A 12,656-nucleotide genomic window follows, 5' to 3' on the forward strand; every position below is an offset into this window, starting at 1 on the left:
CACTCAGTATTTGGAAACCAGGGATGTGGGCATCTGCAGTTCTTGGCGCCTTCTGCCTGCCTTCCCTGTCTGTAGCCTTGCATTATGTCTTTGACACCACAACAGGCTTAATCCATCAGCTCCATCTTCATCGTGTGTTCCTGTTGCTTAAATAGCCCTTCTGTGTCCTAATTCAGTAGCCTCTATTTTGACGCGTGTGTGTACTGCACTGATATTGGTCTGTAGATTCTTTCTTTAAATATGGCCGTACTGACATTGTTCTTCTCTTTCTCTTTTCACCCATAGGTGTACAGGGTGCCGGTAGAGTCCTGCGAGCAGTACTCCACATGCGGGGAATGCCTGAGCTCTGGAGACCCCCACTGCGGCTGGTGCGTCCTTCATAACATGTAAGTTCACCGTCTTCTTTTCCTTGTCGCTGACTTTCATCATTCAGTGCATAAGGTCCCTGGGGGTCTCTGGTTACAAGTGGGCCCAGGAAGGCTCAGAGGAAGGGATCAAAAGGTTTCAAAGTAAATGTTTTGGGGGGGGGTCATAGCATTGTGCAGTCCTTCAAGAAAGACGGTGCACTCTCAACATTTTGGGTGATACCTTTTCTGGAAACATGTTGCAGTTTTCTGCAGTGATCTTTTACCTCTCAGGGAATCAGCCTTGCGATGCATGCAGAAAGTGGCTCTCTGGAGCAGCGGCCATCTTGGTGTGCATTGGTATTGACATGGCATTTCGAAGAGTACCTCGTTGAGATGTCCGGGGTAGGATGTGATTTAATCATGGCCAGATCCCTACCATCAATAGAGAAACAATCTGTTATGGCTGACACCAGGCGTGTCTTGTTTGGCATGAGTTCATTGAAAATAGTGTGAATGCTGCAATATGTACACACGTCTGCTTTTGCAGAGGGCATTTCTGTGACTATGGGTTAGCATGGTGAAATAGTATTGTATTGCATTGTAATTGCATTTCTATAGCACCGACTACCCCCTATTGAGGCGTTGAAGCACTTTTTTGGCGAGCAACACACTGCTCTGAAACCCATAAAGAATTAGTGGTGAAATTACTATAGTGAAATATGAAAGTAATTTGAGTGGTGGATATGTTAGTTAGTTATTTGAGAAGGATAGTGGCGGGATAGAAGAGGGAAAAAGGTTTGCATTTATATACCGCTTGCTACCTCTGATGGGGTATTGAATTGTGAGTAGCATGCTACTCCGGAACCCACAAAGGATTAGTATGATTCATGCTTCTACCTCGTACTAGTAGAGGACATTCAGAAGATAGAAAAGGTTGAATGGGGTAGTTAGGGGGTGAAGATTCATTCAGTTAACTGTACCCAGACTCTGTCTTCAGAGGTAGAGGACTCAGGTGTACACGTAGGTGAAGGACATTGAAATCCCTAGGATTACTTAGAAGAGCTCAGGTGTGTTTGTGACACTGTCAGCCTCTGTTGCCATCACCTTACACAATGGGAGGTTGTTCACGCAGTCAACTCTTCGGATGGCAGATGCAGTAGACGCTTAGGTGTGGGTCATTGTGTGTACATTTGGGACGGAAACGGGCAGATGAGCGGGTGAATGGATGGATGAGTGAATGGTTGGGCGGAGGGATGGACCATTGGACGGATACATGGACGCGTGTTGTTACATATATGGATACACAGAGGGATGTGTCAATGGATGTCACTGATGTGTACTTGTTGCATGATTACGGTTCAGGTGAATTGACAAGGCTGACCAGTACCCTAGACATGCACATGGACATGAAGATGCTTTTTCAGATAAGCACATGGTGTTTAATGTCTGAAACACATGCCTCTCTTCTTCTGCGGTGGGTATCTACGGCTTCCGCTGGGGTGCGAGTTTATATGTGTACAATGCACTCCTCGTGGGTGTTTATTTTGTTGTCAGTGCTGGTTTTGTTGAGGTTGTGGGGGGTTTGTGGACTGGAGAAACAGAGCTTCGGATCCTTCACTGCATAGGAAGTGCATTGTTTTTTCCCCCAGTTGGCTATTACCTCTGTTTGATGCGCATAGCGGTCTGCAGCCACCCTGGACCCACCAGTAATTCTTGAGATAGTCCCCAGGCTCCGAAGGGAATGTACACAGAGCATAACTCTTTGCCCGACTGGGGCGCACACTGTTTATACCTCAGAATAAACTGTTTATATCTGTCCTTGCCATCGTGACTTTATTTCCACGATACACTTCACTTTCTGAGCTTTGTTTGAGTTCTCTAGCCATGGCTCTTCTTTTTGGGATTAGTCGGGTTATGGGCGAGTGGGGACTGTTTTCTTACCTCTCCATTAGTGGAAAATCCTGCTTGTTTAAAAGTGCCATGGTGCTCAGATCTTCCAGTTCTACGACATTTTCTGTGGAGGGATTTAAAGATACAGTCTTCTTACCCCTTACTCACGGCGCAGAATGCTTTAAACTCCATACTGAGAAATTATTAAATTTAATATGGTTTACAGTAGCTGTAGAGTCACTTCAAAAATGCAATTTCTGCTACGGTCTGACGTCAGGTTAAAAATGCTATCATTGTATACTGCAGTGACACGCCAGTTGTAAAAAAAATCAGAGTACCATTAACTCACTATGTTTGCCACATTCTCTCATGGTGTGTGTCAAATCATGCTTGGAGTCCACACACAAGGAGCACATGTGTGCAGCCAGTGGCATTTTACAGCATCAGATTTGACCCATGCAATGTTGTCATAACTCTGGAATTTTCATTCACACAGTCTCTGAAGCTGAGTTTTTAAAGCGTTTGTGGCATATCAAATTTATGGCCGCATCCATAAAAAAATCACATTTTCTTGTTTAAAAAAAAAGCACCTTTTCACTTGGAGGTGCATCTCAAATCAGATCTCTTATTTTTAAGCCTTTTTTCGAAATACCTCATAGGGTAAACCTATAAAACCAGGAACACTCGACTGGAAGGAAAAAGAATTGCTTCAATAAATAACAAATATGGCCTTTGTATTTCAGAGGAGCTCGGCTCTCTTTCCGGAGGGACTGACTAGCGCCGTGCTTTAATATCTCAGAAAACAAGCCACCGGCATGCTGCTTTATGCCTTCTCTGGCAGCGGGGCTTCTTGAAGGTCACTTGCTATGTAAGGCCTTTTATTATATTTCATCCTTTTCATGCTACCTCACCCACAAGGGCTTTCCATGCATCTTGAAAAAAGACATATGTCCATCCCAACATTATAACTCTTGGTAATGAGCTCTAAAGCGGCTTGGAGCAAGGAGGATTGGGACCCTGTCAGTCGAGGAGGAAAGCCAAGAAGGTTGAATGTCTTCTGTCAAGATCTTTGTGTGCCTTTCTTCACAGGTTCGAAGGACGGCAGCTCTGCTCAGAATTTCATCTTGGATAAAATGAGTACTACGTTGATATTTAAATAAAGATGCGTTTTATAGAAGTTGCGAGTGAGTGGATTATGCACACTATAAATGCATATTATTATTAGTAGTGGTCGTAAAGCAGTCGTTATTTCTGTTGCCCTACATTTGTGCTCCCATCTTGCTCTGTTCCTTTCTCACTTGGTAAAGCTTCAGCAGAGAATACTTAGGGAAGACAGCGGTGGCTGAAATGCTCAACGTCTACTGGATTGTATATCATACACCTGTGTGAACTCACTCTCTGGTGTGCAAGATCTATTGCAAATGATAAATGCGTGCAGTCAATCTAACTGATCACGACAACAACTCCAAACCCTATACTGGGTCACTTCACAGCCATCAAAGCTTCATAATAAATCATTTAAAATAAAATGTTTGAAACTCAAGGAGGTGACAGAGTTAGATTGGGTGCCTGAAGCCTGGTGGAAGACATGAAGAGAGCTCAAGAAATGGAGTCCACTGACCTTAAGGAAAGAGGTTTTGGAACACTCCCCAGGACCATACCATACTGATTCCCCCAATTGTTTTTAAATATGCTGGTTGGGTTTTTGGACATTTCTTCTTGTTTTTTTATGTCATTTTTTTTATCATTTCTAGATCTCTTCCCTACTTCTGTGTCTCTTGTTTTTCTCCTCTTTGCATTCTGTTTATTTCCTCTATCAATTCAGTCTCTGGTATCTTTCTATCCATCTCTGCTGTATCTCGTTTCAATTTTTCTCTCTCTTCAATGTCTCTATCCTACCCGTCTCTCTATTTAATTTGTCTGTCACTGTACTGTCTGCTCTTCAAGCTGCCCAACTCTTCACTCTCTTATATTGAGTTTATATTTCTTGTGTTTTATATCGCTTTATTGTATCAGCTTTCTCTATCCTTTTATCTAACGTGTCTCTTCTTTCTGTCATCTATGTCTATGCCATCTCTTATCGTTTCTATGTACGTCCTTCCCATTGCTCCACTATCAACCACCAGTGCCATTCTCTGTTTAATACAATGCATTACATTGCCCCTTTTGTCTATTCCTTCTAGGACAGCCTCTTCTTTTCTCTTCCCTCTTTATCCCTTCTTTGCCTGTTCCTTATGTCTCCACTTTGTCTATCTCTTATGTACCTCCTTTCAATGTCAACGTTCTACGGACCAACATTTGGTGGTGGTTCCGAGGGTGAGGAGAGTATGGGCCGGTGGGCGTGCTTTCCGCACTCGGGCAGCCAAATTATGGAATTCTCTCCCTTTGCCTATTCACAGTTTGAAAAACTACTTGGCGTTCCATAAGGCAATAAAGACTTATCTTTTCCCGTCACCTTAGGGCCCCGAGCCCTTCTAGTGGTCTCTCCATTTGACTGTGATTAGCGCCGGGACACCCTTTTCCTGGGGCAGCTCCGCGCTCTGCAAGCTATTTAACATAACATTTTTAAATTAACATAACATTAAGTAGACCATAGCTATCTCTTTTGGTCGTTTGTCACCTCCAGGCCTAAGTGGTGGGTGGAAGTTGGTAGGTAGGAATGCCACAAAGCAGGGATACAGATTTTCTTTCTTCCCGACATAAGAAATAGCCATTCTGACAAAGGGGTTGGCTGGAATCAGCCTCTTTCTGGCCCAGTCTGTTCCTTGTTCATCAGTATTTGCGACGGTAGGCCTTCTATGGCAACATGGCTTGACTCCTAACTTGACCTTGCCGCCAAAGTGTTTGGCTTTCTTGTCACAAGCACTCCTAGTCTTCTTGGAAACAAGGCCTGCGTGATTGTGGGTTTAGGATGGCGACCCCCAGGGACCGGTCCCAGTGTTCTGATCTGTAAGGTGATCACCTGCTCCTTTGAGCCCTTCTCTAAGAGGATAAGCGCTCGGTGTCTGTTTCCCGCTTCCCTTTGTTCACCACTTGAACTGATGCCACCCGATCTGTCATGAACTGCTTTCACCTCATCGCCAACGTCTTCTACCTGCAGGGTGACTCGGGGCGCTGCGTTGGAGAAACTACCCTAAAGGTAACTCTCCTACCTGACCCTACCTGCCACCAGTGTGGAGGAGACGCGTCGGAGTAACCAAACCTACACAATAACCTGTTCCGTGATTCTACCTGTCACGTGACTCGATGCGTCCTCTCAGTCCCCTTGGATACAGTCCTACCACTTCCTTGTTACCCTAGGTACTGCTTGTCACTGGGAGCGCGTGCAGTTGCACCGCACGGCCACCCTAGACCTTTATTCTGCAGCTAACTCACCCATGTACTTCAGGCCAGGGTGTTCGTCTTCTTGGCACAACGTCAGAGGATGTAGGGACTGTGACCCAAACAGATGTTTGCCAAACATAATACAGACGAAAACATTTAAGTCAAGGGTATGGCAAATAACGTTAAATGTTTTTCATTTAATGCGTGTATATATAAAAGGGGACCTCGGGGATGTTTTTATCAGAAGCACTTCTTTCCTGTCACCTCTGTGCCTAGAGAGAGTGTGCCCTCTTTGCTTTCTTTGTGCACGTTCCGTCTGCGTCTGTCGCATGGCTCTCCATGGCTTGCTGTCAGGTTTGGGGGGCCCGGTCCACTCAGCTACGTTAACCATCGCCCGGTGTGGCTCAAGGTGAAGCCCTCCTTACCAGTGCCGTGCCAGGGCGGCCACGGGCACTCTGCGTGGGCAGCGCACGCGCTGCGGCCTGGCGGGCGGGGGGGCGCTCTGAAGAGAAGCACTCCCCGGAGCCCCTCGGGTGCGCCTGGCCTTGGCACGGCACCGCTCGAGACTGGAGTCGAGCTGCTTCTGAAGGAGAGCGGAGAGGGCACGGCCGCCTGGCACGGCTCGAGCGCTGCGGGCAACCCATGTAATGGCGGCGGAGTGTGACGTCTGCGCCTCTTCGAGGCTGCCGGTGGAGTCCTCTGAGAAGCATCCCGACGAGCGCCGTGTTTGTTCCGAATTTAACTTTAAGTGCTATATACCTAATCAACGGCCTCGTGGCACTCTTGGAAAGAGGACTGCACAACTGAAGTGCTGCCTTTGTACGGTGTAACGGCTGGGTTACATGGATGTGAGGTAACTAACACAAGGTTTGCGCATAGTGAGGCACGTTATCTGTTAATCTGTTCGGGGTGGGGTGGGGGGACATAAAGGATATTGTGTATTCAACCAGGGGGAGGTCATGTTAATGACAGGTTCAGCACACCTGTGCAGGGCCTTGTTCTCTTCTTTAATGTATGTTGGCATTGGCACCATGGCACAGCTCGTCAGGGGTGATGGTGATTAAACACATCTCAGCCTCTGACTGCCCCTGGCGTACCTGAGTAGTGTTAGTCTATAATCACCAGTCCGTGAAGCGCCACCCACCTGTACGGTGTACCACCCTGCGCAGTCTGCACAGCGCCTGTCTGCCCTGTGGCTCTGTGAGTTTGTTAGCAGGTGGTGGTCTCAGGTGGGTAGAAAGAATCTTCAGGCCCTTAACATATTCATAAGGCAGCTCCATCAGACCTCTCCGTTTAATCATTGTAGGGCGCACGCTAGAGTTGGCAGGTCCCCAAAGGGCAGCACCTTGTTAAACATGTCACTTATGGACATGGTCCGTCTGCTAAATGAAGTCTGTGGTGCAGAGTGTTCTGTCATTGAACTGCCAGGCCGAGATGCCGCCGTTTCTAATTGATAACTGGTCCCAGTTGAAAACTGGTCCCGTGGGGCTGAAGCTATCCAAGGGGCTGGTCCAGGAAATGTAGGTCAAGCTCCCCCCCCCCCCTCCTTTAAATAGTACCTGATACTGGTACTTGGACAAATTTATAAGCACTTTCAATTGTCCCTGACAGGTAATTGAACTGATGCTCGATGGAGGGAGGGGGTTATGAGTGTGTGGGGAGATTTACCCAGGATCACACAGTGCAGTCAAAGGAAAACCAGGATTACAACTCGGGTCTTATCGATCCACATTCATTAATGCAAGTACTACAGCATTTGTCCCATTTGAAGGGTGAGCAAGAGGATGCTCCCTCTTGGAACATTGGTCTCTCAGTGGATTGTCCCATTGTCAGGAGGGCGTCCAATCAGAACGACGATGCTCTCTTGACAAGAGGGTATCATAAAGGACCGGGCTTTTGGTTTTTCGATTGGTAAAAAACAGAAACATTTGTTTGCGAGATGCTGTACAGATGCTAGATCGCTTTGGGTGGCAAGTGATTGATTGGCATTCATATTCAAATCACATTATAAGATAAAAATAGAGGAGAAGAGGGAATATGTAGTCCGCAGTTTGCGCCAATCATTGGAGGTGCGGGTATTGTAACGTGACAATGTCATGGAAGCCTGCAGATCTGAGAAAGTTGAGTGAAGACAACAGTTCAGAAAGGGCTATATTTTATTTGCAGTGGTTTGTCACCTCAAAAATTGGATGCATTTCTGTACTGAGCTTGTAGATGAAAGAAGAAGTCCAGCATCAGGCTGGCGGGTTCTGGGTGTGACTTGTGGGGGCAGTAAAAGTCGGATGCAGTCTGAAGGGGACTATTGAAACAAACTTAGGAAGTTCTGAATGAGAAGTTGGGGTAGGTTATTTTGTACCCTATTAAGGTAAGCAGGATTAAAGCTGGCTTTTAACTTTAGTTTGACAATGAAGCTAATAATGGCGGGTGGGTTAGGAGGAGTGCTGGGCACTGGGACGTGGCACGAGGCGGAGGCTTTGAGAGCTTTATGGGCCTGGGATAATGTGTCCAAGATCAAACAGGGGTTAGTGAGTGTTGGAGGAATGAGTGCTACTGTTTGTGTAGAGAGGGGATGAGCTTTGAGTTGTATTTCTGTATTTTGGGTTGTGGTTTGGATTTCTGGGAGTGATGCCGTGGGAGGTGGAAGGTCGGAGAGAATGAAGGTTGTCCATGAGGTCCTGAAGGTGACAGGTGACTGACATTCAAGATTAGGAGTGAGTGCTAAAGGCTAGGAAGATGTACTTGAAACAGGAGCTAGACGGGTTAGGATGGTTTTCAGTGGAGTTCCATCTCTGCTAGTGACACAGCCATGTGTGGAGCGCAGCGGGTGGGCTACTGTCACGTGGATAAAGGCAGGGAACTGTCATGACTGCACGATGACGCAGAGTGGAGCCTGAGCGGAATCAATCTTTGTTGCACCTGATTTGATTCCATGTGTATCTTGCACCCCACAGGTAGGGTGAGGCAGAAGAGATGACAAGCTGGTCATCTTTGTAGCTTGATATTTGTTAGATACTTGGTGGTGTAGGGGAGCTGGATGCCCAAGGGAATTATTTATTGGGACATCGAGAAGAGTATGTAGGCCGCAGGAGCAGGTATTGGCTAAACCTGCATGGGCATCACAAGACGCTGGATATCACACAGGGGCCATAAGTGCAGCCGGTGGCGGATGCCACTTAGATCAGTAAATGTAAAAAAGTATTTGAAGGAAAGCTTTTTATTTTTTGGAGGAGCGGCCCAACAGCAAATGGCAGTTTCTAGGCCCTCCCCCAAAACAAATTAACAAAATAAATCAATAAACAACTGCAGTGAGTAGGGTGGGTGGTTGGGGGCAAGCAACTGGAAGCGGCAGGGGAGCAACAGAGGCGCACGAAAGTCGTTTATGGCATGCAGAGCAGCCTGGCAGCAAACGTTGGCTGCAGGGCCATCTTAAAAATAATGACAACTACTGTGAGGGGTATGATTAGCAATGGAGGAGCGTGTTGAGGGGTGGGTGAAGGGGAACTAATGGACAAGAGAAGGTATTGAGAAGAAGAAGTAGCACAACACAAGAGAGACCCAAAAAAACACACACACTTTCATAGAGCGCTTAATGAAAAAGACAAAAGCAGTTTTCCAAAAGCGAGAAGTGAAAGGATAAAAGTCATCCAAATAAAGTGAAGGTAAAAAGGCTACGCTCTGGAACGGGACAAACACTAGAAGAAGGAGAAGGTGAGCTAACGAATAGGAAGCAAGCAAAGGAGAGTGACAATAAAGCCAACTGATGTAAGCAATGAGCAGATACCACGCTCAATGTAAGTATTTGATCTGCTCTGTAGGAGCCTCTCTCCGACAGCCAGCTAAAAGCTGTCTGCAGGAGAGACCTAAAAACTGGGACAAATTATCCTGTACATAGGAAAATATACATTTTGAATAAATCTGCAGCAGCACATTTCTCAAGGAGTGATAGACCAAAAGTATGCTACAGGTGGAGCCCGTGTATGCATGCGCACATTTAAGGACTATACCCTTTTCAAACGCTATAGCCAAAACGTTCAAGCTTATGTTTTACTTGATAAAGTGCTACTTTGCGGATGAGCAGTGAATATATTATCTGGGAAAATAAATCTTATCAACTGCAAAAGATTTTCAACAAAGCATAAGGACCTTTTAGTTCGGTTAAAGGGTTCCATTTGGTGGCCGTCTTACCACCTGCCCATTAATTCACAAATTTGCCCCCTGCCTTTATTTGAAGACCTCTGCATTTGGCAGCGAGTATGGGGGAGGGTAACAAACAAAAGTCACTAACTTTATATTTTGACCACAAACGTAAAACAGAACATACATGTTGAAACATTCCAAGAGTGCACCATTGCAAATAGTGTCGGATTTTCTTGCTGATCTTCAATACAGTGAAATTTTGACTCATTTTTTTCAAACACTGATGTGTGGTCCTGAAATCTCCAAACTAAACTGTTTGTATTTTTTGTTGAAATGCTCATTATCCAGTAAGACTGAGTCCTGTGGGAAAAATGATTTTCCCAATTCATTTTCAGATAATCTCCCTGCGGATAGTCTATTGTCATGTTTGAAAATGCTTTCTTTCTAAGATAATAGTCTTTTAGTAGCTTTTTGACAGTTTGCCAGAGTGAGCCTTCTTTTATTTTGCTGACTTCCCAGATCTGGTATTTTATCTCATAGCTAAGTGCAATCTGGGGTTGCAGCCTTGTGTTCTCAGTGAGAATGATTATTTTTGGTTGCTGTTTGCTGACAGATTTTTCATATTATGAAATTAGCTGTAGGGCTTAGGGTTCCCCAGAGCCCCAGCAGTTATGATAATGCATATTTTAGATTAATGGCAGACGGACCCAAAATCTGCAGTAGCATATCTACTCTAGGGAATGTCATTGGCAGGAAAGAAAATAATATTGACATAGTGTTGTTCCCCGGCTCGCCCCTAGATACAGTGCTGGAAGGTAGAATTAAGCAGACAGCCCGCGTATGGAAAATTGATTTCAGGGTGACTGTGGAAGGGAAGAGTTGATTCCTAATTTCCATATTGTATGCATTCCAAAATATATTTTGCCTCTCAAAATGTGTAATATTGATGACTTTTCTAGCAGCTGAGACTAGATTTTTTAAATTTTATTAAAAACATGAAGCCTGTGGGGACAAAGGTTCCAATAATTTTCACATCGTTTTTCTCTACCTTGGGAGAGGAGGGACTTCGTGTGCCTTGCCTTTCGCAGACCCGATCAAACGGGGCGCACAGCCCAACTCACACACATGAGCCTAGGGGCTTGGCATGCATTATGAGGAAATGCTAAGCGTTCCTGGGATGTCAGAGCAGAACTGTGAACTTTTGGAGGAAATTGCTGACTCTGTGGTCCTTTTGAAATGAGTCATCTAGGCTAGATCAACATGTATCTGATTGCTAGCCAACCATGAATCTTAGTATGGTTTTGCAAGCCCTGTGAGACCTAGGATGCATCCAAATTCACAATCATAAGAAGATAATAATCAGTGAAAGATGGAATGAAGATTCATGCCATGCCTTGGAGAACTGGAGAGAGTGGGCCAACAATATAAGTGATGCCCTACTAGGAAGGGTTGGCAAGAACAGGGAGCATCTATTCCTGTAGACTACTTGGTCTTTGATAAGTTAACTACGTCTGATTGTGAACACTCTTGTGTTTAGGAAGAAGCAAATCCACGGTTGTGGGGATACAGAAGAGGCGCAACTAGAGGCAAGCTTCGGGGGGAGGGGGCGAGGGGGGGGACTACTAAAAATTTCGCATGGGCTGATTCTTCCAGCAATAAGCAGAATGGAGATGCAGGGGCTCTAAGAAGGGGTGAAAAAACAACAAAGCCTTGTTAGCAAGTAAATTGTCTTTTAAAGACCTGTGAAGTACTCAGGTGCGGCTGTGTGTGTTCCCGGGAAGCTGTCTCGGACGGGCTGACACACACAATTGAAGGGGGCTGGGTTGAAGCACTTTGAGCCCAATGGGGTTATGCGCCTGGGGTACAGTATTTGAAGGGTATCATGTGGCTCTCCAGCGTCCTCTTCTCCTGCACCAGCATCAGTCCGGGTTTCCAGATGACGCAGTACAGCCTATATATATTTTTAAAAAAAATTCGTAGTCATGTCCCTCTAATAACCTGCGATGTCAGCACATGCTTATTATTTTATTTAATTTATTTTAAATGAATGGAATAAGTAACTGCCCAGTCTAGGAGTGTAATCATCGCATTGGCATTGCGATCATTTGCTTGTCAAATGGGATATATTGAACTCTTTTTAATAGAAAAGAAGAAATTGAATCAAATGAAAGACTTAAAAACAATGTGTAAAGTCTCTGGTCTGTAAACTATGTATGCAGTCTGCATGTGACTGATGTAGAGGTATTAGAGATTGGTACAGCACTTTCTCAGGGTGCAAAAGGTCTGAAATGCCAAAATGAAGATGATTATGTATGAATTCCTGACCATAAAGTATAATCTCATGAGATACCTCATTAGGTTAAGCACCCTCGTCAGTCTACCTATGTATAAACTGACAATCAATCAATCAATCAATCAGTATCAATCAATACATCCTCTAGAGCTCTGATTTTCACCCCGAGGTTATCCAGACGCTGAGGTGTAGGTGGTCTCATTCGAAAAGCCAGGTCTTCACTTCCCTTCTGAATTCCGCCAGGGAGGGAGATGCTCTCAGGTGGAAAGACAGGTGTCCCAGGGTTTTGCAGCGAGGTAGAAGAAGGCATGGCCTCCGCTGCAGCGGATGCGGGGGGTGCATGCAGGGGCCCAGGAGGTGAATTGGAGGTGTCTGGCGGGTTGGTGGAAGTTCATGAGGTGGTTGATGTAGGTTGGTCACTGGTCATGTATAGCTCGGTATGTGTGTGTTAGGAGCTTGAACTGGCATCTCTTCTTGATGAGGAGCCAATTGAGATTCCTGAGGTGGGGGGTGATGTGGGTGCATTTGGGGAGGTTGAGGATGAGTCTAGCTGCTGCGTTCTGTGTGGTCTGGAGTCTCATGAGGAGTTGGGTGGTGATACTGGCGTAGAGAGCATTCCCATAGTTGAGATGGCATACAAAGAGGGCTTGGGTGATGGTTTTCCT

General features: G+C 45.6%; 1 protein-coding gene across 1 annotated transcript in view; it reads left to right on the forward strand.

Moving 5' to 3' along the window:
• PLXNA2 (plexin A2) overlaps window positions 1-12,656 on the forward strand; it is a 561,219-nt gene that overhangs the window by 341,674 nt on the left and 206,889 nt on the right. Inside the window, exon 5 of the mRNA XM_078644504.1 lies at window positions 286-386. Coding sequence (XP_078500630.1) covers window positions 286-386 — 101 coding nt within the window. The remainder of the gene's footprint in view (window positions 1-285; window positions 387-12,656) is intronic.

Source organism: Lissotriton helveticus, chromosome 5_1 (genome assembly GCF_964261635.1).
Source record: "Lissotriton helveticus chromosome 5_1, aLisHel1.1, whole genome shotgun sequence".
Lineage (NCBI taxonomy): Eukaryota > Metazoa > Chordata > Amphibia > Caudata > Salamandridae > Lissotriton > Lissotriton helveticus.